The 25,974-nt window shown below is 48.8% G+C and overlaps 1 protein-coding gene across 1 annotated transcript in view; it reads left to right on the forward strand.

Annotated features, from left to right (window-relative positions):
- ptprub (protein tyrosine phosphatase receptor type Ub) overlaps positions 1-25,974 on the forward strand; it is a 224,877-nt gene that overhangs the window by 116,162 nt on the left and 82,741 nt on the right. Inside the window, exons 5-8 of the mRNA XM_056286802.1 lie at positions 46-161; positions 8,303-8,477; positions 13,119-13,412; positions 19,263-19,580. Of these exons, the coding sequence (XP_056142777.1) occupies positions 46-161; positions 8,303-8,477; positions 13,119-13,412; positions 19,263-19,580 (903 nt within the window). The remainder of the gene's footprint in view (positions 1-45; positions 162-8,302; positions 8,478-13,118; positions 13,413-19,262; positions 19,581-25,974) is intronic.

Below are 25,974 nucleotides of genomic sequence, written 5' to 3' on the forward strand. Positions count from 1 at the left end.
GATCTTGCTTTCTCCATCTGTCAATCTTTTTCTCTGCCTCTATAGATAAGGCACCCCACTTCTCCAGGCTAGGAGATGAGGAGGTCAACGCGGGGCAGAATGCCACCTTTCAGTGTGTGGCTTCTGGTCGGGCATCAGAGGCAGAAAAGTTCCTGCTGGAGGTCAGTGGTGTAACAGTGGCAATTTGTTCATATAGAAAACTTTGTCACAAACTGTTATGTTGTTGTTGGTTTTTTTCTCAAAATAAGGTGTTTGCCATTTAACTAAATGATCATAGTGAAATCAAACAATGTTGTTTTGCAAAGATAGCGCCTTAAGTCAACAGTAAACACAACAATAACAGACAGATTAACCACTACTAAAGACTATTTACCCAACTGGATATAAAGTAATTAGTCATTTATTTATTTTATTTAACCTTTATTTAACCAGGCAAGTCATTAAGAATAAATTCTTATTTACAGTGGCGGCCTGGCAAAAGGCAAAGCCTCTTGAGGGAAGGGGGTAGGGTCTAAAAGATATGTCAAAAGTTAAAAAGACAGCAGCACACATCCAAACATTTCCAACACATCCACTACTTGGATACAGTCAAAACATGCATTATACATACGACTACAAGCATTACATAAATGACATGCAATCTACCACAAAAACATTGAACAGGTAGCTAGCAGACAACAGCATCAGGCAATACAACAACAGAACAAGAGTAGCGTACACAAACAGTAAGACAAATAGGCAAAGCAAAACAGCAGTTGCAAGACAGCAAGGATGTGCATAGAACAACAATAAGCAGCAGACAGAACAAAGGTTAGGAAATATTTGTGGGTTGGGAAACAGCTACATGTCCATAATAGAGTCCTTAAAAGTGGACTTGGGGAAAAACTCCAATTTTAGTGCTTTTTGCAGATCGTTCGTCTTTGGCTGGAGCAGACTGGAATGACAACAGACCAAATACAGTATTTTTTTGGGAACTTTCAACAGAATATGGTGAGCAGAGTGGGTGTTGTAGGCAGCAGATGTAGTTTGCAACAAGTGACACAGGTGGGGGTGGGAACAAGGAGGGTTTTGTAGATAAGCACGAACCAATGAATATTACGATGGTTGTGTAAGGATGGCCAGTTGATAGAGGAGTAAAGAGTGCAGTTGTGTGTTTTGAAACAGGGCATTTGTAGCAAACTTTATAGCAGGGTAATAGAGAACATCAAGCTTCTGCTGTACGCCCTTGCAAGCTGGCCTATATCACCATAGTCTAACATGGGAAGGGCAATCATTTGAACAGGAGTTAGTTTAACAGAAGGAGTGAAGTTGGAGCGCATTCTGTACATGAAATCAATTTTAGATTAGACCTTAGAATGTAACTTGTTGATATGGTGTTAAAAGGACAGAGTGCTATCTAGCCATCACATACCCAAGTATTTGTATTCAGTGACCTGGTCTAGGATAGCTCCGTCGAGGGTGGCAATATCTTGGGCTGGAAAGGGGCACAGAATCATTCAACTGAACCACATGACCTAGGTCTTTGTGGTGTTGAGCAGGAGGTTAAGGGTAGAAAGGCCTGTTGAACCCTAAGGAAGACATCCTGAAGTGAGGTAAGTACTGCATATAGGGATGGACCAACAGTATAAAGGACTGTATCATCAGCATAAATGTGGATAGGTGAGTCTCAGTCAGAACAAGCAATGTCATTTATATAAATAGAAAATAGTGTGGGCCCTAGGATTGAACCCTGAGGTACACCCTTAGTGACAGGAAGGGGCTGAGAGAAGAGTTGTTCTGATTTAGCACTTTGTACCCTATCCATGAGGTAGAGACCTATGCCAGTGAGTGATCACAGACCCCAATGTTGCCCAGCCTACCAACAAGGATAGAATGATTGACAGTGTCAAAGGCCTTTGCTAAATCAATAAAAATGGCTACATAATATTGTTTAGAATCTAAAGCAGAAGTAATGTCACTGAGGACTTTGAGACTTGCAGTGACACAGCCTTAACCAAGGCGGAAACTATACTGAACTCCAGACAGACTATGATAACCATTCAGATGATTAGTAAGTTGCTTGTTTACAAGTTTTTCCAATACTTTAGATAAACAAGGCAGTATAGAGATGGGCCTATAACAGTTAGGATCAGCCTGGTCTCCTCCCTTGAGCTGGTCTCACAACCATTTTGTAAACCTTCCTTTGACTCTTGCTGGTACCCTTCTATCGCAAAGCACTCCTGACACTGTTCTCCATCCACTCCATCCTGTCTGCACTCTCTTCTTCACCTCTCTTCTGCAATCCCCATTACTTTGTACAGTTGACCCCAAGTATTTACGCCTTCATCACCTCTACTACTTGCATCCTCACCATTCTGCTGTCCTCTCTCTCATTCACGCATATGTATTCCATCTTGCTCTTACTGAATTTCATTCCGCTTCTCTCCAGTGCATACCTCCACCTCCAAGTTTTCTTCAACCTGCAACCTACTCTCACTACAGATCACAATGTCATCCACAAACATCATAGTCCATGGAGATTCCTGCCTGATCTCGTCCGGCAACCTGTCCATCACCATTGCAAACAAGAAAGGGCTGAGAGCCGATCCTTGATGTAATCCCACCTCCACCTTGAACCCATTTGTCTTTCCAACCACACACCTCACCACTGTCACGCTTCCCTCATACATATCCTGCACCACTCCTACATACTTCTCTGCAACTCCCGACTTCATCATACAATACCACACCTCCTCTCTCGGCACCCTGTCATACGCTTTCTCTAAATTCACAAAGACACAGTAACTCATTCTGGCCTTCTCTATACTTTTCAATCAACATTCTCAAAGCAAACGTCACATCTGTAGTGCTCTTTCGTGGCATGAAACCATACTGCTGCTCGCTGATTGTCACCTCTTTTCTTAACCTAGCTTCTATTACTCTTTCCCATGTCTTCATGCTGTGGCTGATCAACTTCATACCTCTGTGGTCTCTACAGTTCTGCACATCGCCCTTATTCTTGAAAATCGGTACCAGTATACTTCTTCTCCATTCCTCATGCATCCTCTCATTTTCCAAGATTGTGTTAAACAATCCAGTTAAAAAACTCCACTGCCATCTCTCCTAAACATCTCCATGCCTCCACAGGTTATGTCATCTAGATAAGAACAAAGAAAAAAAAGGATTAAAACGAAGATCAAAAGACTACAAACCATAGGCCTTAATAAAAGGGTAAGCTCGTGGTCAAACCAGGGACTGAGTAGATTTGTTTTTATTCTTATTTTTATGACAGGGGCATTCTTGTTAACAATGGCAATAAACAGGTCACAAAACAAATTCCATGCGTCATTTACAGAGGGGGATCAAGCTGACTCAAAACCATTCCACAGAATCATGTAAAAAGGCTTGAGTATTGAAGTTTTTTAGGATTTGTCTACAACTGATCTGAACAGGCTATTTAGCAGAACAGTTAGTTCGAACACAGGCAATAAAGCAGTGGTTGCTAATATCATACAGAACACATGAGACTGGTATTTACGGTGGGAATTTTTGAAGATAACATCAGTCAACATGGCATTTTCAGGCTTTTTGGGGTCATACCTAGTTGGAAGGGATATGACTTCCTGGAGATTTAGGGAGTCAAATTGCAGTAATACTTTGTCACGTGGCTTGAGCATGTCCCAGTTGAGGTCACCTAATAGGACGAGCTGTAATCTGGTAAAGGGGGCCAGGGGGCTGCTTAAGGATGCTTAGGGTGCAAGCTGGTGCTGATGGGGTTTGATAACAACCAGCCACTGACACAATGAGTAGCTATTATTATGATAGCTTGATGCTAAGCATGAGTAAGTCAGACTGTTTTGGGATGGATTTCGCTAGGGAGATAGAGCACTGAAGGTGTTCTTTGTTAAACCCCCCCCCCCCCTTAGAAGTCTAATCCTGCCTAAACAGATTGTAACCTAGCAGGAGTACTTCCGAGTGGGAAATTGACTTTCTTAGCCATGTCTCAATTATGACTAGTACTTCAGGATTCGAACCATGAACCCAGACTTTCAACTGATCTATTTTAGGTAATAAACTTCTTGCACTGATGTGGAGGAAGCCCAGGTTTTTTCAGGCACAGAAATCACCAAAGCAAAGATCATTTGTAGTCAGTCCAGTAATGGCGAAAGCAATATTTGCAGCAGTGCCAGGGTAGACGTGCAAATTACCCAAAATAATAAGCAGAAGGAAAATCACAGCAGAGAATATTAAGAGCACCATATTGGTATTTTCCGACAACAGTTTTAAGAGCATCAGATGGTAACACATCATTTTGAAAAACAGTTTCAAGATCCATCCATTATCCAAACCGCTTATCCTGCTCTCAGGGTCGCGGGGATGCTGGAGCCTATCTCAGCAGTCACTGGGCGGCAGGCAGGGAGACACCCTGAACAGGCCGCCAGACCATCACACAGGGCCAACATACACACACACACACACACACACACACACACACACACACACACACACACACACACACATTCATACCTAGGGACGATTTAGTATGGCCGATTCACTTGACCTACATGTCTTTCGACTGTGGGAGGAAACCGGAGCCCCTGGAGGAAAACCACCCAGACACGGGGAGAACATGCAAACTCCACACAGAGGACGAACCGGGACAACCCCCAAGGTTGGACTACCCCGGGGCTCAAACCCAGGACCTCCTTGCTGTGAAGCGACCACGCTAATCACTGCGCTGTGCCGCCAGTCTCAAGATGTGACTTAATAATAGCGACAGCAAGAAAGAGTGCAATTTGGGATTTAAACCAAAAGCCCATGTAGTACAAAGGGAGTCACTGTCTCTATGCGGGTATAAACAACCAAGGATTTTTCTGTGGTCAGAAGGGCCAAATGAAAAGAAAACGAAAGAAAGGTAGAAGAAGAAGAAAAAGGGCCAAACAAGCTTGTAAAGGTCACTGTCCCTCACTTGTGTGTAGGAGAATGCCGAGGAAAACACAAAGAAAAAATAAAGCAGTTTGGGGGTACCCATTGTTAGTGAAAAATAGATAGTCCTACGCACCAAATGCTGGGCAGATCGCAATCATCACTAGCTAGCAAGCTAGCAGGTGGAAGGGGGAGGGGGGTAAAGAGAGAGATGTTGGGGGTATGCAGGAAGAGATGGCTGGTGTGACAGCAAGAAAATTCACCACCAGTCAGGGTTTAGATCGATGGTGAAAAACAGCCACAGTGGGCTGCTGTACGTGGAGAGGAGCACGGTCCAGGCACACCGACACTTCGGGTCGACTGGAACAGCGGGAGGAATCACCGTGGGGGCAGGCACGGGACAGTCGTGTTCACCTGCTCCTTGTTTCAGCCACCACTCTGATAACTTTTTGGTTATCAACTTCACATTGGCCTTGTCCATCCATTATTTGAACCGCTTATCCTGCTCTCAGGGTTGCGGGGATGCTGGAGCTTATTCTAGCAGTCATTGGGCGGCAGGTGGGGAGACACCCTGGACAGGCTGCCAGGCCATCACAGGGTCGACACACACACATACACACCCATTCATACCTAGGGACAATTTAGTGTGGTCAATTCACCTGACTTACATGTCTTTGGACTGTGGGAGGAAACCGGAGCCCCTGAAGGAAACCCACGCAGACACAGGGAGAACATGCAAACTCCACACAGAGGATGACCCGGGATGACCCACCAAGGTTGGACTACCCCGGGGCTCGAGCCCAGGACCTTCTTGTTGTGAGGCCACCGCGCTAACCACTGTGCCACCGTGCCGCCTACACATTGGCCTTGTGTTGTATGAAAGTGTCCCAACAGAGGAAAGCAGCAGCCGCTCAGTTTCTGCTCTTGGATTTTTTTTTTTATGCCTGTAAAATTTGACCAAAACGTTTGTTTCACCAGTTTTGTAAAGCAGAAAAGTTGGAGGAGGAGGCGATAGGTAGACACACCCCAATAGTTATAGAACGCTACCCGTAACGGCATCATAAAGTGTGTTTTGATTGTGTTTGGAAATCCGAAGTGCTGTCCGAAATAAAACCCTCTGAGAGAATATCTGTCTTTGAACTATTAAACAGCCCAGATGGTGTTAATGCATAAAGGCTGATACACAGAGTTTAAAGCAGTGAAGGCCTTGAAGCTCCTTTAGCCCAGCGCCTTTGAAAAGTTATATCGCTGATGAGATCATAGTGTTCTTTGCTTTCTTCTCTGCCTCTTGCTTCTATTCAAATCAAGTGCCTTGTTTTAAAGCTCTTCCTTTTCATCCACGATGATACACTGTGAAGGTCAGACAGGCCATACAGTCTACCTCTGCAGGGAATAATGCTCCACGGTGGAAAAAAAACCCCCTTCTCTATATGCAGTCCTGATGAAAGAATGAAAATTTATTGCACTTTCGGGCCCGAGTTCTTTAAGTTCCCTCTTATGCTATAATCACAAGGCGACCACACGCTCATGCCTGACGCCACCTGCGGCTGTAAACAGTAATTTTGGTTGACTTCAGACCCAACCCCCTGTTTTGAGAAGGGATATCTCAAATAAGAGGCATTCCCAGTCTCAACCCTTTAAATGCTCAAAAACAGCATCGGAAGGAGAGCGCTGTCAGACGATCCATTTGGTCACAATGTTAGCACGAGGGCAGATGGTCCTGATAATTAGCTGGGATAACCAGCACATCCTTAACACAGTCGTAAGCTTTCTAGAGCTTGCCTTCTCTGCGCACCTCATACCTTTCCCTGCTTCTGTAAGCCGCTCTGCTTTTCACTGCTACCGTCTCTCGGTCCTAGGCATGACTGTCTCAGAGCTGTTTGTTCAGATCGGCTTGCTTTGTTGTCTTCTTATGCCATGCGTTTAATGTGTCTGCTGCACCAGCTGTAGGCCAATCTTGGCATGCAGACTGCTGCCAGATTAACAGATCGTTTTGTCGTTTCCTCGCCAATTAGCTACAGCCAGATTGTTTACGTAACATCAAGTGCTCTCTTGCTTATTTGATTTACCATGATTTCCCCCGTCTCCTTTCTGTAATCGACACACAGCGTGGAGAAAATAAGCCAGTAGACAAGAGATGCTGAGAGGCCACTGGAGTGTATGATTGAGAGTTGGTTTGTTTTGTGCGGTCACAAGATTTGTTGCCTTCACCGCCGTAATGAGTGGTTGTGTGTTTACGTATTTGTTTGTGAAGGCTCGACCTGAGGTCGGGGTGGTTTGTGGCCATCTGAAGGCCCCAAAACACAAGTCCAATGCAAACCGGGACGCTCAGCTGTAACCCACAGCCCTCCCGGTGGAGCCCGGGGTGTCGGCATGCTGTTACAGTCTGATGGGCTCAGCGAAGAAAAGGAGGTGTTGCCACACCCAAGTCTACCGTTTCACACCAAGAAAATGGCCCAAACAGCAGACAAATGCCAGGTCCAAAGTCTGTAGTTGAGACTATAGACTTGAGGGATGTTAGTGTTCGTAATAGTGTGCAACAATGTGAGAAATGCCTCTGAGTGGAAAAACAGCCCCGAAGATAGAGCATGGAGCATTAACTTGACAATCTTTCTCTCTCTCTCTCTCTCTCTCTCTCTCTCTCTCTCTCTCTCTCTCTCTCTCTCTCTCTCTCTCTCTCTCTCTCTCTCTCTCTCTCTCTCTCTCTTTATTTCTCTCCATTTCTGTCTGTCTCTGCACCATCTCACCTTCATTTTTGTTCTGTCACTCTTTCTTTCTCCCCCCTGTGCTCTTCTGGAGATAATCGGTTATGAGCAGTCCTATCACAGCCATTTTCTTTGTCTTTTCTCTTTCGCTGTGCAAAAACACAACGCCGTGTGTTCAGATTACTAACCCTTAATTTTTTTTAAATCCCTTACAGCTCACAATTCTAACTGCTCCACTGCCACGGTACATGTTCTGATTCAGCAGCATAATTTCACTTGAGACCTGTAATGATGAATGCCGAAGAGGACCGATTATGGATAAGCTGCATTAGGGATGAGGCTCATGACATGTACTGCCCCTCATAATCAGTATTATTGTAGCAAGATTTCATTTGTTTGTATTAAAGTACGGCTGATTGTCATTCGGCATAATTCAATCGGAGATATGGTCCTGCCATTCCAATTAAATTGCACACAAATTTATAGCCATCCTTTTTAATCACTCAACTCAAACAGGAGCTGACCTAGATAGTTCATATTTATTATTAATTCGTCATCATTGGCGGGGTATTGTGGCTCTTCTCTCAGGGATGACTCTGTGTTGCACCAAAATCACCATAGTGTGGTATAGTGTTTTGTGTGTGTGTGTGTTTGTCCTGCTTTCTCTGACCCTGTCTGTCCCTGCTCTCCAGAGGCACAGTGGGGATGTAACATCGACGGCGTCAATCAAGCACCTAAGTCACCGGCGCTTTGTGGCGTCCTTCCAACTGGACAGTGTGCAGCGGACAGATCAAGACCTCTACCGCTGCGTCACCCAGTCCCCAAGGGGCTCCGGGGTCTCAAACTTTGCTGAGCTCATTGTCAAAGGTAAATGCTCTCTCTCCCTCTCTCTCTCCCTCTCCCTCTCTCTGTCACCCTGACCTCTTTCTCTTTTTTCTCAGCGTTATCTTATTTCTCTCTGTCTGGTTCTCGCTCTGTCCATCTCTGTCATACCTTGACTTTATTCCGCCCATCTCCCCTGTCAAGATGAGATTCTCTGGGGTAACAGGTTTATAACCCTCTCCTCTTCCTGGTGTCAACAGACAAGACAAAGGTGTATAAAAACATTCACCATAGAGGTATACTGTAGAACATCCTGGTTTAACCCATCATAGGAATATTCGAGTGGTGAATACAACCTCTCCTCCTGTCTGTTGTTTTCTGTATCACGTCCAGCTGCTCCTCACATGAGCCTCCTCACCTGACTTGAACTTAAGTGTCCCTCCCCGCTATGCTGCATCCCAGACGGTAACGTCAGACCCATATCCCAGTCCAGCCCCCCCCCCCCGGCCTGCCACCACTCTGACAACCTTGTGTGCATACGGCCCAGAGGGACGGTTTGGTAACACACCAGGCTCCAGTACAGCCAACCAGGGGAAGATGAGAAAAGGAAATAGGCATGTGTATGAATCCCGCTCTCCTTGTCCTCTGTGCTCCTCCTCCTCCTATTACTTCCAAATAAAAGACTTATTCGAGGGAAAGAGAAGAGGGAGAAAAAGAGATGGTGCGAAAGGAGTCTGTGCTGAGGCACCAAGTTAATCCCATCGATAGATGTGGCAGCATGGATTAGGTTGAGAGTGGTGATACAGACTATTTGGTGTATGACAGAGCAGCCCTTTTGTCAGTGTTACTAATTCCAACATTCTGGCAGCTGCCAGTAAACTGGGCCTCGGTTGAATGCACTGATTGAAAGCCATGAAATCCCATATAATGTGCTAAGACACACGAAGAGACTCGAAACTCTCTCAGCAAAAGAGTATTATTTTGCTTGTGTGGCTGTCTTTTTATTTACTTTTTAACAGGGACATAGATGTTATTTTTGGCGCAGTTCACACTGCACCAAGACTAAATTAAGGGGCTTGCTGTAAATCTTCTTCAACTCAACTTACTGTGACTGTTGAATCTATTTCCCAGAAACTGAGAGGCTGCCCTGCACTGCCGTGGCAACAAAAGGCTTAGCATGCCTCTTATTTGCTAAATCAACATATTTCCAAATACCTGTGCTCCAAATTCAAACCCAAGGTTGCATGCAGCCAGGAAGCATTTTTAACAAGTCAACACTCCTCACAGAAAGTTGAATCGGTTCATCTGGGCACAAAGTTTTTTGAGAGAAACCGTTCGTCCCTCATCCAAGTGGCCTCTTCGGGCCCATACACACCAGACCAACTAGCAGTGATGAAGGCTGACTGTTGCGTCGCCTCACGTCGCCTGCCGTCTGGGCCAAAACATAGCACTTGAACACACTGACTACAGCCGACGGCCGACTAGCATGTACGTTCTGCACTGATTGGCTAAGCTGAACAGCCAATCAGAGTGATCTCTCTCACTGATGGGCTCCGCCGATTCAACACGCTGAATCGGCCGAAAAGCTGCTTACAGGGGTCCGACTAGTGCCGATGGTGCGAGACACACCGCAAAAACTAGGGTCACAAACACTCACTGACAGCTCGACATTGGCCAACGGCCGACTGTTGGCCTGGTGTGTCAGGGCCCTTCAGTCTCAACTGCCTGCAGGTATCCCCCAACTTTACAAACAGCAAAGTTGCATAATGACAAAGACCAACGATTGGTTTCACATGCAAATATGGATGTGACCATTAACAATGGCCATGTGTACTATTCACAGAGGATTGGGCAATGTTTGCAATCACAGCATTGTAAGATGGCGACAGATGTACTCTTAGCGCCCCCCCCCCCCCTGGTTCAGGGATGGTTGTTCCCTCTTAACATACATAGATGGCCTCTTTGAAATCAGCGTTCCTCCCTATCAAAGATGTGCACATCTTCCTCCTTGAAAGAGTGGCCACTGGCCTGTAGATGGGTGTAGACTGTGAAGTCCTGACCCGGCGTGTTAGCTCTCCTGTGTTGTGCCATCCTCTTGGTTAGCGTCTGTTTAGTTTCCCCAATGGACGAGTCACAGCAACCCTCCTAGCACTTAACAGTGTACACTGTATTGCTGTTTGTGCTGGGAGACCCGATCCTTGGGGTGGACTAATTTCTGGCGCAGTGTGCTTTGGGGTTTGAAAGCAACTGAGACGCGGTGTTTGGAAATATGTGTCTCAACGTTTCCGACACTCCCGCTACATACGGAATCACCACTGGTTTACGCTTAGACAGCTGTTGTCCTTCTCCTCTCTTTGGTCGGCTGGTGCACTGTTTGGGCGTCTTCCTGGCTTTGACAAATGGCCAGTTAGGATAACCACACTTAACCAGGGCCTGTTTAATGTGGGATTTCTCCCCTTCCCCGGCTGCTGTGTCGGGGAAGGGGAGATGGTACAGCACCCTGATGACTCTTAGTTTGTGCTTCAGTGGATGATAGGAGTCAAGTTAAGAATACATCTGTCGCCATCTTAGATTACTGTGATTGCAAACATTCTCCAATCCTCTGTGAATAGTACACATGGCCATTGTAACTCTAGTTAATGGTCACAGCAATTTGCATATGAAATTGATCATTGGTTTCGGTCGTTATGCCACTGTATTGTTTATAAGGGTGGGGATACCTGCAGTCAGTTGAGACTGAAGAGGTCACTGAGATGAGTGATGAAACGTATCTGTTAATAAACGTTGTATCCAGATGAACTGATTCATTCATTCATTCATTCATTCATTCATTCATTCATTCATCTTTAGCCGCTTTTCCGGGGTCGGGTCACGGTGGCAGCAAGCTAAATAGGCCACTCCAGACATCCCTCTCCCCAGCAATGCCCTCCAGCTCCTCCTGGGGGATCCCAAGGTGTTCCCAGGCCAGACTGGACATGTAGTCCCTCAGGCAAGTTCTGGGTCTACCCCGGGGTCTCCTCTCAGTTGGCCGTGCCCGGTAAACCTCAAAAGGAAGGCACCCAGGAGGCATCCTAATCAGATCCCCGAACCACCTCAACTGGCTCCTTTCGATGCGAAGGAGCAGTGGCTCTACTCTGAGCTCCCTCCTGATGTCCGAGCTCTTCACCCTGTCTCTAAGGCTGAGCCCAGGCACCCTACGGAGGGAACTCATTTGAGCCGCTTTTATCCGCGATCTCATCCTTTCGGTCACTATCCAAAGCTCATGACCATAGGTGAGGGTTGGAACGAAGATTGACTGGTAAATTGAGAGCTTTGTCCTCTGGCTCAGCTCCCTCTTCACCAACGGTCCGGTACGACGTCCGCATTACTGCTGATGCTGCACCAATCTGCCTGTTAATCTCCCGCTCCATCCTACCCTCACTCGTGAACAAGACCCGAGATACTTGAGGCAACAACTGATTCAACTTTGTATGATTTCCTTTCCTGGATTATTGAGCATGCGTAAAGACAAGTCAACACTCTTTATTTTCCCACAGAGAACAGTGCTCAGTTTTCGTATTGGATTAGAAATGTTCACCTTCTTCCTTAAGGTATTTTATTGGCTTTTTCTCCAGTCCGCTGGTTGCGTATTGATCCTAAACACATTTTAAGTTGTGTTTTCAGGGATTCTCTGCCTCTTGAAACATGAATCTGAAAAAGAGAAATCATTCATTAAACAGGGAGCATCACTTTCAGAATAGCCTTGTGTAAACAAATCAATAGTATACAAATGCAGACAAAGATGTGAAGAATTTTTTTTTTATTCGACATAATTGATAATCAGTAATCGGGGAGTTCTTTAAGATTTGGCTTACTGTCCACCTGCGTGTTTCCTAAATTTGGGCTTTCCAGATGGTTGAAGCGTTTGGAGGGCCCCAGACGAGTAGAGACAATAGAAAGACACACGGAGCAGAGGTGAAGCCATAGTAATTGCTGAAAGCCCTTAGACGGGAGAGCCATAACACACAAAGTTGCCGCTGAAGGAATTGGGGATTAGTCACGGCCATAGATCTAACTCTTATTTTTTTCTCACTCTTTGTCCTCATTTTCTTCTGCCCCCCCACCCTACACAGTCATCTGTGTAATTACTCAGTGGCTTGGATCTTCTGGTAAGTGACATTTGACCGGTGGGCTCTGAAATTAATCCTTACCTTGGCAGTCTTCCGTCATGGTGATGCAGGGTCTCCTCTTTCATCACGCTGACTTCACACGGACGGAAAATCCCACAGATAGAGCATTCATTCTGAGATAGAGATGCACAGATACGGCACATAATCCCTCAACTTCACATGCTGGTCTTCAAAGATCATACATATTCCAAGCACCATATGCCCACCTGGTTCTTTAGTCGTTGCTCAGATTCACACGAGGCTCGTAAGGTCTTGTTAATAGATGTGACCAGTCCGGTATTTGAACGCTAGTTGACCCACTCGCGCTCACCAATTCTCAAAGGAGTCATGTAAACAATTTGGATTTAACACAGTGAAAATTGTGTTTGCATACAAAGTGAACAGTAATATTGATATCACATCTTTATCATCCTGGACTATTCGGCAGTGCCTCGGGGCCCTTGTTTTCACCAGCACAAATGTTTATACAAAAATAAAAGCAAAATGAAAAACACATCTTGTTTCTGTACTCTCCTAGTTCCCCCGTCCCCCATAGCACCACCCCAGTTGCTGCGAGCCGGTTCCACCTACCTGATCATCCAACTCAACACAAACTCCATCCTGGGAGATGGCCCCATTATTCGGAAGGAGATCGAGTATCGTGCCAGCCAGTCCCCGTGGTCAGAGATACACGGAGTGAACATGGTCACCTACAAGCTGTGGCACCTGGACCCGGACACCGAGTACCACATTAGTGTGCTGTTGACCCGACCAGGAGAGGGAGGCACTGGACCACCTGGACCACCCCTTGTCAGCAGAACCAAATGTGCAGGTGAGGTCCCGTATCCTCAGACACTGTGCATCCTATCTGAATGTGCATGAACGTGGAAAATACATTATCGATTGATTTATATCATCTTGTCACCGTGGGCTGTGTTGGACAGGGCCATCATTCACTGTTATGTGGGTGATAAAACACAATATACTTGATACCTTTTCAAAAAGGTTTGGGGTATGTTTAAAAAACATGTTCACCGGTTCGAATCTCTGTGTTACCTCCAGCTTGGTTGGGTGTTCCCTACAGACACAATTGGCCATGTTTGCGGGTGGGAAGCCGGATGTAGGTATGTGTCCTGGTCGCTGCACTAGCACCTCCTCTGGTCGGTCAGGGAGCCTGTTCGGTGAGGGAGGGGGAACTGGGGGGAATAGTGTGATCGTCCCACGTGCTATGTCCCCCTGGTGAAACTCCTCAGTGTCAGGTGAAAAGAAGCGGCTGGCGACACCACGTGTATCGGAGGAGGCGTGTGGTAGTCTGCAGCCCTCCCCGGATCGGCAGAGGGGGTGGAGCAGCGACCGGAATGGCTCGGAAGAGTGGGGTAATTGGCTGAATACAATTAGGTAGAAAAAGTGGGAAAAATCCAACCCCCCCCCCCCCAAAAAAAAATGCTCCAGAGTCTTCGGTTGCATTGGCCTACCTACATGTTTTTCTGTTTCCACGCTTGATCTTATTTGCTCTTGATGGATTAAGAGAATACCCGCGGTATGTTTTCATTCCACTTGGTTAGCTCGGCCCAGAGTACCTGAGGTATGTTCTCCTTCTGCTTGGTTTAGTCATCCCATGAAGGATCCTTTTTCTGACAGCTCCTAAAGTACAGATGCCCACCAGCGAGACAGTCTAACTTCAGAGAGTCTTACATTCTGGCGCTGCATCTGTCGTGATTATCTGCTGAAATTCAATTAGAGTGGAACCAAGTACTGACTCAGTCACAGCATATACTTATCTCAGAGAAAAGAGGCGCTGTTGCTATCAAGCGGCGTTTTCTCATCTCTGGAGTTGAGGAGGCAGAAAGGGGGTCTTTTGCCACCGGCTTTGGTAATATTGTTTTGATGCTTATTTAACGGCTCTCAGGCCTGCCAGCCTGTGGATGACTTTTTTTGGTTTCTGGTCAAAAAGAGAGTTATCAGGTTATTGGCACAGTAGTATCGGAATCACTACACTCACCAAGTATAGTAAATGTACAAGAATTTGTTGACGTTGGGGCGTCCGGGTGGCGTGGCAGTCTATTCCGTTGCCTGCCAGTACAGGAGTCGCCGGTTTGAATCCCCATGTTAACCTCCGGCTTGGCCGGGCGTCCCCACAGACACAATTGGCCGTGTCTGCGGGTGGGGAGCTGGATGCGAGTTTGTGTCCTGGTCGCTGCACTAGCGCCTCCTCTGGTCTGTCGGGGCACCTGTTCGGGCGGGGGGGGACTGGGGGGAATAGCGTGATCCTCCCATGCGCTACGTCTCCCTGGAGAAACTCGTCACTGTAAGGTGAAAAGAAGCGGCTGGCGACTCCACATGTGTCGGAGGAGACGTGATAGTCTGCAGCCAAGTTGGACATTGCATATAGATTATATGTAGAAAACAAGACCAAGCTACATTAGCAGGCTACACCGAGGGACACACTACAGACGGAGCTATGGACTCTGCTTATCCTCAGCATAAATGTATATTCAGTGCCTATATTTTGCGGTCCCCACCCCCCCATTTTCTTCCTTTTGGCTCGCCATCTTTATATCTCTCAGTTCGCACTCAGCACGGCTAGCTGTGCTGCGTCTGAAGAAATAAACACAAGAAACAAACACATCTGGTTTAAAATGCTGATCCTTCTCCGCTGCAGTGAGAGGAAGGTGTGAACGTACCCTTGTCTTCATTTCTCCAAGCCATTGTGTTGTGCACTGGGCACACAGTAGAACCCGCGGGGAGAGAGGAGCGAAGGACCGGGAAGACCACACTTGCCATCTAACACGCATGTGCTTACTCTCTCACACACACACACACACACACACACAAGACAGAGAACACTCCTTTTACGCAAAGGCAGTTTGTGGGTCCATGTCTCCCATGATCATCACTCTTTTCCATGCCCAACAGTTTCCTCCTGCCACATGCCATCCCTCACATATCTCCCTACTGTGCTCCACTAGAGCCTCCCTTGTCCTCTCTCCAATGACACATTAAAGCTACTCCCCTCTCCAAGCAGCCACAGACACCCCTCATTCATCAGCCAACATGAGCGCACTCAAAGCCCCCCCCCCCCCCCCGGCTCCCCCACTCCCCGGCTCGCTCGGGAAACAAAAAATCACAAAAAGAGCAGGAAAGAGGCAATGGTGAGGTGTGTGCGTGTGTGTGTGTGTTGTGTGTTTAGGTCCAGGGCTGCTGGGTTCACACTGAGAGGGATTGAAAGGGGGGGAAAATTTAGGGGAGTGAAGATGCGTGAGGTGTAAGCGAGAGAGGGTTCACAGTGTGCAGAAAGTGCGTTCGCGGTTACCTACGACACCGGGGTTTGTGAAAGTTGTGAAACTTAGCTTTTAATGATGTATTTGTGTTTCATCCAGTGTGACATTACCTCCTTTATCCTTGAGTGGGTTAACTAATGCTACTGTGTTTGCTCAGCTATTAAACAGGGCATTTAGATGCAATACAAGCCCAATACAGAAGGGGAGGTATCTGTGAAATTAAGTTTGTGAGTTGTTGAGCCTTGCAGACCCCCCTCCCCCCCCGAGGCAATTAGAAAACCGGGTGATAGCGGACTTTTATTGTTATTATTATTATTAATTTGTATTGCAAATTCATTCAAATGGAAATAACATCAAATATATTTCCTCTTTTTAAGTAAACATTGTGCAGTGTTGTGTGTGTGCGCGCGTTGTTGTGTTCTTGGTTCACACCCAGCCAAGCAAGTTTTTTTTGTGCCGTGCCCTTTAAAGTAAACTCCTATAATGTAGGCTCCCTCCACCTGGTGTGCCTCACCTTCTCCAACCTCCAGAAGAATTTAATCACCACCTGGCTCCCGGAGCTCCTCTGACCCAGCCCCCAGACCATCTGGTCTACACTGCTTCTACTGACCCCGTACTCCATCACGCGATCGTGAGCTTCTGGCTCGCCATTGGTCTGGTCAGGTTAGGTGCGTTTAGTTAGATTTTTGTCGCGAATTCAGGGACGTGGGTATTAGCCCAGTGAACAGAATGGTTATTCGGTCTCTTGGTGGGTGAAAAGTATGTTTCCGCTCCAGAGGTCGGGCCTTGCCGTCGGGACGGGCTACACTGTTTGGTGGGTTTGGATGCATATTTCCTGCCTCCCTCGCGCTGCTCCCTGGCTGGCTGCCCTGTACGAGTACATCCATGTGGAGCGGCGCTGTCCTTGTGTTGGTGCTGTAAAACTAATGGCTGTGAATATGAACATGGTCTCCGCCCGGCTCTGATGGCCAACCAGGTGTGCTTGATGAGCCGTCGCTGTGATTATCAGCACGCCGCATTAGCGCAGCTTGAAGCCCCTCCAGTAAATCACAGAGGAGAAGTAAGCGTTTGTACTGCAGGTGGTCCCCAAACTACATTAATGGGCTTCCACCTGCTGCTGGGTCACTGGGTCTACTGGAGGGCCCTTGCCAATGAGGCTTTTCGGACTGTAGGGGAGGGCACATGCTGTTGCCTAACTAAAATTAGGCGCATTAGGAACACAAGTGCAATGCTCCTTTCTTGGCATGTCATTCATTATGTGGGGCCTTTTTAAATCAACCCGAATGCCTTCATTTCTACATCACTTACTCGCTTGTGACTGCGCTTGTGTTATGTGTATGTCTGTTGGTTAAGCACGGATATATTCGTTGTGCGTCTATGCAGAGGTGTTTTTCAGTCAGGTCAGCTTCTCGGCGCTGCTTAGCCAGTACTACTCAGTCTTCGCAGCGTTCAGCGTGCCGTTATTAAAGAAGCCGATAAACCACAAGCCATCACATTCCCACTAACTTCCAATCTGCAGGCGGCGGTGGCACAGTACTCTGGGCTTTTTGCCACTTTGGGACGGCTGCAGCCTCGCGCTGCAGGGTGCCAGAGAGTGGGCAGCCGTGGCATTCAGACAAATGGACTAAGTGAGGGGAAGGGGGTAGCACAAATGTCCACTTTGAGGGAACACACAATGATCACTCTGTGGCCTCCGTGGCAGCGCCTTCATCAAGTCGGCAGTTAAATGCCTCTCTTTATTTAGCCCTCTGACTGCGCGGACTATCAATTGCACCATTAAGACAATCCTCCATTACACTGAATAATTGTCAGAACATTTCCTGCGGGTTCCACTCTCTTGTGGTGCTTTACGATCGCCCTGCCTGCCCATTTGTCGGCTGTCACATTAGCCTGGACGAGGTTCAGATCGGCGGTATGGTCATGTTTCCATCTGGAACGAGACGCTACACAGCGAATTAGACAAGCAGGTGTGATGGTGGCGTGATGGCGGCGTCACTCGGTAAAGATTGGATGTGTTTTGGACCTCGGACTCGGCAGACAAAAAAAAAAAAAGCAGTGAAAGAGAGAAGTGTGCAAAAAAACAGATGAAGCCTTTGTGTGTGATTAAGCATGGATGTTTATGTAGGTGTACATACTCATTTGTGGTAAAGAAACACAAAGAAGGATGGGTGGAACTGGTGTGTGTGTGTGTGTGTGTGTGTGTGTGGTATGTGTGTGTGCATTTGTACCCGTCTGCCTGCATACAGAATGTATTTGTCTTCCCATAGCGACGGAGCATCTTCCGAAACCATTTCCTTTGATTACTCCATTTGTTGCACCGTGGCTGTTGCTCCTCATCCATGCACCAGCAGCCTAATTTAGTTCTCTGCATAATTCTGCACTGCGGTGGGCAACCCTTTGCATGAGAGAAGCGAAGAAATGGAAGAGCTTGGCTTGTAACCTCAAACCCTGCTGAGACTCTGTCTTTCACCCCATAGTGCCACCGGTCTTGTGCCGCTTCCCCGGCCCATTGCTCACCTTGCCCAGTACAATACATTATGCAGAGTATGGCTAGGCAAAGTGGTGTCGATGGTTTCCATAATGGCCTTTGACAAACACCTCCATTGATGGTGTGCTGAGGATGTTCTTGGACCCCCCCGGCATCAGTTTGGAAGACTTCCTGAACTCTGTCTTGTTCTGTGCCGCCGTGTATAGAGGCTCTCTGTGTCTCTCAGCTAGCCTTTAACGTGGAAGGAGGGAGACAAAGACAGGGCTGTTGTTCTCTTTGGTCCAAGCCAGAGAAAGACGAGGTTAAAACGGCAGTGACCAGAATTAACTCGGTGCCTTCTAAAAATATGCGGCAGGCCACTGCGATGACCCAGCAATAAAAGTAACCAGCGGAATTGAACGCCCTTGTTCGGCACTCGTTTCTTTTCCTTTTTTTTTTTTTTTTTTTTTTTTTTTGAGAGCGGATTCGACCTCGGGGTAAAGAACTACAACTACCGGATAGCCAGTTTGCTCGCTGACACAGAGGCGGGGACCGGTTGGAGTGCGGCGGCGACCGGCAGCCTGTCCGATTAATTAGCGTAATTGGCGTGAATTCCTGCCTGGCCATAGGGGGTGTGGGTGTGTCGTTTTGGCAGCAAACCGGTGACCTCCGTGTTCTGGTGGGACGGTACGGCGCCATCTAGCTGGGGAGAACAGCTGCCAGCATGGTCCCGAGACATCGCCTATGCCGCACAGAAACATTAATCATTCTAGTGAGGAGTTGTGTCTACAATCAAAACACTGCAAAAACAAAGCGACCTGTGTTTTCTAGCATATTCCATACAGAAACATTTTGGAAAGCATTTCATTGTTGTCCCCTGAATAATAACTTTCCTTTCTTTTTTCTGCCATGTCTCTGTCTGTCATCCTCTCAGAGCCCATGCGTGCTTTGCGAGGCCTCACGGCCATGGACATCCAGGCCAGGCAGTTGTCCCTGCAGTGGGAGACTTTGGCTTTCAACCTGACACGCTGCCACACCTACTCGGTGTCCCTGTGCTACCGGTACGCCATGGCGGGAGGCGGTGGCGGCCACAACACCACCGTACGCGAGTGCCTGGCGGTCGAACACAACGCCTCCCGCTTCACACTGCGTGACCTGCCACCCTACCATGGCGTCCACGTCCGTCTATCACTGACCAACCCGGAGGGGAAGAAGGAGGGCAGAGAGGTCGCCTTCCAGACCGAGGAGGACAGTAAGGCTGCATGTCATTAGTGCAAAGAAATTTCTTATGGAGCATTTCATTATAACACACTTTACGACCAGTGGCCTTTTGGAAAACCAACAACAACTGCAGAATTACTAAAAGGTTCACCAATCGGGCGTCCGGGTAGCGAAGCGGTCTATTCCATTGCCTACCAACGCGAGGATCAGTGGTTCAAATCCCCGTGTTACCTCCGGCTTGGTCGGGCGTCCCTACAGGCACAATTGGCCGTATCTGCGGGTGGGAAGCCGGATGTGGGTATGTGTCCTGGTCGCCGCACTAGCGCCTCCTCTGGTTGGTCGGGGCACTTGTTCAGGGGGGAGGGGGAACTGGGGGGAATAGCGTGATCCTCCCACGCGCTATGTCTCCCTAGCGAAACTCCTCACTGTCAGGTGAAAAGAAGTGGCTCGCGACTCCACATGTATCGGAGGAGACATGTGGTAGTCTGCAGCCCTCCCCGGATGGGAAGAGGGGGTGGAGCGGCGACTGGGATTGCTCGGAAGAGTGGGGTAATTGTCCAAATACAATTGGGAGAAGAAAGTTAGAGGGGAAAAAAAATTCAAAAAAGTTCCCCAATCATCTCTACAGTACGGAGAACCCAGTGAGTACAATGGCCACCTATTACTCAAGTTACCTAATTTCCTACAAGGAAGTACCATTGTTTCTTTTGTCATTTTACGTTATCAGTCTCCTTGTAAAGGCAAGTGTCATCGTTTTTCAGACGATGTTTCATCTTACTTTGCAGCGGGATTCTTCATGAAATTACCTCGTATTGAACCCTGAAGTGTAGATAGTGTCCCTCAGAGGCCCGCAGCTTTGCTAATGTGAGGCCAGAATGTAAAGGATGTTGGTGTTCGCAGCAGTATGTCATGTCTCGGGCTAAATGACTGTGGTATGATGATACATTGTTTTCAGATGGACTTGCCTGGCAAGGTGACTCGGCTGCCATCCAAGCTTGAAATACATTCTACTTGATTAACCCTCTCTTTAAGGAGACCCGGGCGAGAGCTACTAAATCATCATCCCTTAATCATCGTTGTGCATTATGATCATCACCAAAATATAACAGAGTACTTACATTTGATTAACTTTAATCAACCAGTCCAGATCTGGGCAAAGGAGGTCTTCACTTTGAGTACAGGCCTTATTTCATCCTTTAAAGGATGCAAATCTTTCTCTCTCTCTCTCCATATATATATATATATATATATATATATATATATATATATATATATATATATATTATGGTGACCCACATCTATATAACGGGAGACATTCACCTAAGAGGACGGTGTACCTTTAAGGGAAGAGGCGAGGGGTCAGATAATGCACTTCCGCTTCCGGTTCACAGTTCAGTGTCATTGTCGAATGTATGACATGCTAAGTTGGAGCTAGTAAACTACCTCGGCTACGTCTACTCTCACGTCTCCTGTCTCGTTGTTTTCTAACTCCACATTGGTGACCCCGACGTGATCGAACTACTAATACGAGTATGTCTGACAACGACGACGCCGGTGCTAACAACATGGCTATTGCTAACGCTAGCATTTACGCCGCTACTGTGAAGCTACCCGACTTTTGGCAGCATAATCCACGGCCGTGGTTTCAACATGTGGAAGCCCAGTTCCTGCTGAGAGGGATAACGCAGGATGCAACGCAGTACTTCCACGTAGTGGCGGCGTTAGACGCATCGACAACGGCGCGAGCAATGACACTGTTGGAAGCTCCGCCAGCTGCTGGCAAGTACGATGCTATAAAGACATTCCTCCTGAAGCTATTTGAACTGTCGGAGCTGGAGAAGGCAGACCGTTTACTGTCCCCGAATGGCCTCGGCGACGGCAAACCGTCTGAGTTAATGGGAAAAAATGCTGTCTGTGCTGGGATCGGCTGATCCGGCCTTTCTTTTCACACACATTTTTCTGAGGCAGCTCCCCGCACCTGTACGCACAGCACCGGCCAGTTCTCCTCTCGCCGCCTCCAAGGACTACCGTTCTCTGGCTGCTGAAGCAGACAGGGTTTTCCTGGCCAACCGGCAACAGTTTGTGCATGCCCTGCTACCCCACCAGACCGCCCCACCACCACCTGTGTACGACTATATGGACACCGCGGCTGCGGTGACAGCCCGCCGCCAACCTGACGACGGGCTCTGTTATTACCATGCCAGGTTTGGGGCAAAAGCAAAACGGTGTCGCAAACCCTGCAGTTACAGGGTTCAGGGAAACGCCAAGGCCGGCGCCCGTTAACGGCTATGGGCGCCGGCCGTGACTGCAAGCTGTTGTTCATCAGAGACTCCTTGTCGGGCCGGCGGCTGCTGGTTGACTCTGGCGTTCAACGCAGCATACTACCAGCACAAGCTGTGGACACGATGACCGACAGTCACGGCCCCCAGATGGACGCCGCCAACGGCACGTCCATTCGGACGTACGGTATCAGACATGTGGATGTGTGTTTTGGCGGCCGACGTTTCGGCTGGGACTTTGTGATGGCTGCTGTATCCACCCCGCTCCTAGGTGCGGATTTCCTCTGTGCTTTCAACCTGCTGGTGGATGTTAAAAACTGTTGCGTGATTGATGCCGTCTCTTTTGCGTCATACCCCTGCAAGCTTGGGGGGGCTGGAGCGCTGTGCCTCGCTAACACACTCTCCACCGGGGATCCATACCAACGCCTGCTCGCAAATTTCCCCGAGCTCACCACACCCACCTTCTCCTCGGCGGTGGCCAAGCACGGCGTGGAACATCGTATCACCACAGTGGGCCCCCCAGTTTACGCCCGGGCCCGACGCCTCGACTCGGCCAAGCTCGCAATAGCCAGGGAGGAGTTTTCGACTATGGAGCGCCTCGGCATTGTCCACCGTTCTGACAGCCCGTGGGCTTCCCCTCTTCACATGGTTACTAAGGCCAACGGGGGTTGGCGCCCGTGCGGGGACTACCGTCGCCTAAACAATGCCACGACCCCCGACCGGTACCCCATACCGCACATACAAGATTTCTCTACCCACCTGGCGGGCGCTGCCATCTATTCCAAAATCGACTTAGTGCGGGCGTATCACCAAGTGCCGGTCCACCCACTGGATGTCCCAAAAACGGCTGTCATCACACCCTTTGGGCTCTTTGAGTTTTTACGTATGCCTTTCGGCCTTAAAGGGGCGGCGTAGACGTTTCAGCGCCTTATGGATTCTGTGCTCCGCGACATGCCATTTTTGTTTGTGTACTTAGACGACATCCTCGTGGCCAGTGCGTCGGCGGAGGAACACATGACGCACCTCAGACAGCTGTTCGACAGGCTCAGCGAACACGGCCTCATCATCAACCCAGCTAAGTGTCAGTTCGGGGAGTCGTCCATCACCTTCCTCGGGCACCACATCACTCCACAGGGGGCCGTTCCCCTCCCTGCCAGGGTTGAGGCTGTCACCATGTTCCCCCGCCCCCGCACTGTACAGTCGCTGCAGGAATTCCTGGGCATGGTGAACTTTTATAACCGTTTCCTGCCCCGTGCCGCCCACATCATGCGTCCCCTGTATGAGGCCCTGCGGGGTAAGAAGTCTAAGGACGAGCTGGACTGGTCTTCGGGGATGGACGAGGCTTTTGTGGCCGCCAAGACCGCGCTGGCCAACGCTGCGCTGCTAGCTCACCCATCGCCTGCCGCCCCCATAGCCCTTACAACGGATGCCTCCGACTACGCCGTGGGGGCCGTGTGTGAGCAGTGGGGGGGGGGGGCTGGCAGCCGTTGGCGTTCTTCAGTAAACATCTCCGTGAGAGCGAGCGCAAATACAGCACCTTTGATAGGGAACTACTGGGTCTCTTCCTCGCAACCAGACACTTTAGGTTCCTATTGGAGGGCCGACAGTTCACCGCTTTCGTAGACCACAAACCGCTGACGTTCTGTATGGCCAAAACCTCAGAACCGTGGTCTGGGCGTCAGCAGCGCCATCTCGCGGCGGTTTCCGAGTTTACCACGGACATACAACACGTGTCGGGCAAGGATAACTTCGTCGCCGACTGCCTTTCACGGGCGGTTGTTAACGCCGTTCACTTGGGACTCGACTACGCCGCTATGGCAGCGGACCAAGCCAAGGACGCGACCGTTCAAGACTACCGGTCGACCCCTACGGCGCTACGGCTGGAGGACGTGACGTTCGACGCGGCCAACACCACCCTCCTCTGTGACATCTCCACCGGTCAACCGCGCCCCCTGGTGCCTACTTCCTGGCGGCGCCGAGTTTTCGACACCGTCCATGGCCTTTCCCCCCCGGGAGTGAAGGCCTCGACCAAGCCGGTGAGCGTCAAGTTCGTTTGGCCTGGGCTCCGTAAGGATGTTAGAGCCTGGGCCGGCTCGTGTGTGGCGTGCCAACGCGCCAAGGTGCACCGCCATACCAAGGCCCCTTTGGCGCCGTTTGTGGTTCCAGAGAGGCGGTTTGACCACGTCAATGTTGACCTGGTGGGTCCCCTCCCCCCCTCCCGTGGTTATACGTTCCTCCTCACTATTGTAGACAGGGCCACCAGGTGGCCAGAGGCTATTCCCTTGTCCTCCACGACGGCAGCAGAGGTAGCACGGGCGTTCATCGGCTGCTGGGTGGCCCGTTTCGGCACGCCGGGTGACATCACAAGCGACCGGGGCTCCCACTTTACCTCGGAGCTCTGGACAGCGGTCGCTGAGCACCTGGGGATGAAGATCCACCGCACTACGGCGTACAACCCGCAGAGCAACGGACTTTGTGAGCGGTTCCATCGGGACATGAAAGCCGCTCTGCGGGCAAGCCTCACTGGCTGCGACTGGATGGACCGGCTCCCGTGGGTCATGCTCGACCTGCGTTCGGCCCCGAAGGAAGACCTCCAGACCTCCTCCGCTGAGCTGGTGTATGGCCAGCCCCTGCGGGTTCCGGTGGAGTTTCTTCCGGATGCTACGGCTCCCTGGTCGGCCGCCTCTCACCTCAGTGGGTCCCAGAGCGCTGCCGGTGCCTTCGCTCCCGTTCCGATGTCTCAACACTGCCTCCCCCGGTCCTATGTCCCCAAGGATCTGTCATCGGCGAGGTACGTCTTCATTAGGCATGACAGCCATCGGTCCCCGCTGCAGCCCCCATACGACGGGCCTTTCCGCGTCCTGGAGGCGGGGGATAAGAACTTTGTGGTGGACATGGGGGGCAGGCCGGAGCGGGTCGCTATAGACCGTCTCAAGCCCACTCACTTGGACATTGGGGAGCCAATGCAATTGGCCCTACCCCCGCGGTGGGGGCGCCCTCCTAGGTCGGCCCCGGCACCTGCCTCTGTTCCTGCTTCGGCCCCGCCTATGGCCCGGGTTTCGGCCCCATCTGTTTCCCCTCCTGTGAAGCGCAGCCATTATGGCCGCAGGGTCCGCCCCCCGACTCGTCACCTGTTTTCCCCGTGACTTTGCACTATGTCATTGACTGTTCTGTTGTAGAGTCTATTTTTATGTTCATGACTTGCACTTTTGCTGTTTTGCATTGTTTTGTGTAGGTGAATTCTGGGGGGGGGCCTGTGTGGTGACCCACATCTATATAACGGGAGACATTCACCTAAGAGGACGGTGTACCTTTAAGGGAAGAGGCGAGGGGTCAGATAATGCACTTCCGCTTCCGGTTCACAGTTCAGTGTCATTGTCGAATGTATGACATGCTAAGTTGGAGCTAGTAAACTACCTCGACTACGTCTACTCTCACGTCTCCTGTCTCGTTGTTTTCTAACTCCACAATATATATATATATATATATATATATATATATATATATAAAACATTTTTCCCCGAAACCGTCAATGGTGTTGATAGAAGTGCTCAACTAATGAGGAGCAGAATATCTATATCTATATCTATCTCTCTATATATCTATCTATAGCTATATCTATATCTATATATATATATATATATATATCAACACATCTACAGGGAAAAAGATTTTAATCCATTGCAGTACAGGCCAGTTTCGTGCGTCTGGCACTCATCAGCAGCCAATGTTTTTTTCACAAAGAATCATATTTTTTACGTTGCCCAGCAGCACACCCCTAATTTCGGTTGGACAGCGACCAATAAGATGGGGACACATTCAAATTATAACAACCAATGGGGTAGGTACTTATGATGCACAGCAACCAATGCAGGGGTAGAAAACATTACAACCAATGGGACTGGGGTTTGTTTTGAAAAGCATTTAGGGGCCAGGGCACTGTTGAAATGGCGTACATTAAAAATATAACAAGGTAATTTATGTGAATTATATATTACGGTGGTGTTGGGGCACAGTTAAAATATTAAAAAATATAAAAAAACTCTAATGTCATATGTGTATCATCTAATGGGGGGGTAATAAAGATGTTTTACTTATAGTTACAAAGGAGATATTTTTTTCGGTATCTACAGCTGGTGGCCAATT

The sequence above is a fragment of the Lampris incognitus genome, chromosome 9 (assembly GCF_029633865.1).
Source record: "Lampris incognitus isolate fLamInc1 chromosome 9, fLamInc1.hap2, whole genome shotgun sequence".
NCBI lineage: Eukaryota > Metazoa > Chordata > Actinopteri > Lampriformes > Lampridae > Lampris > Lampris incognitus.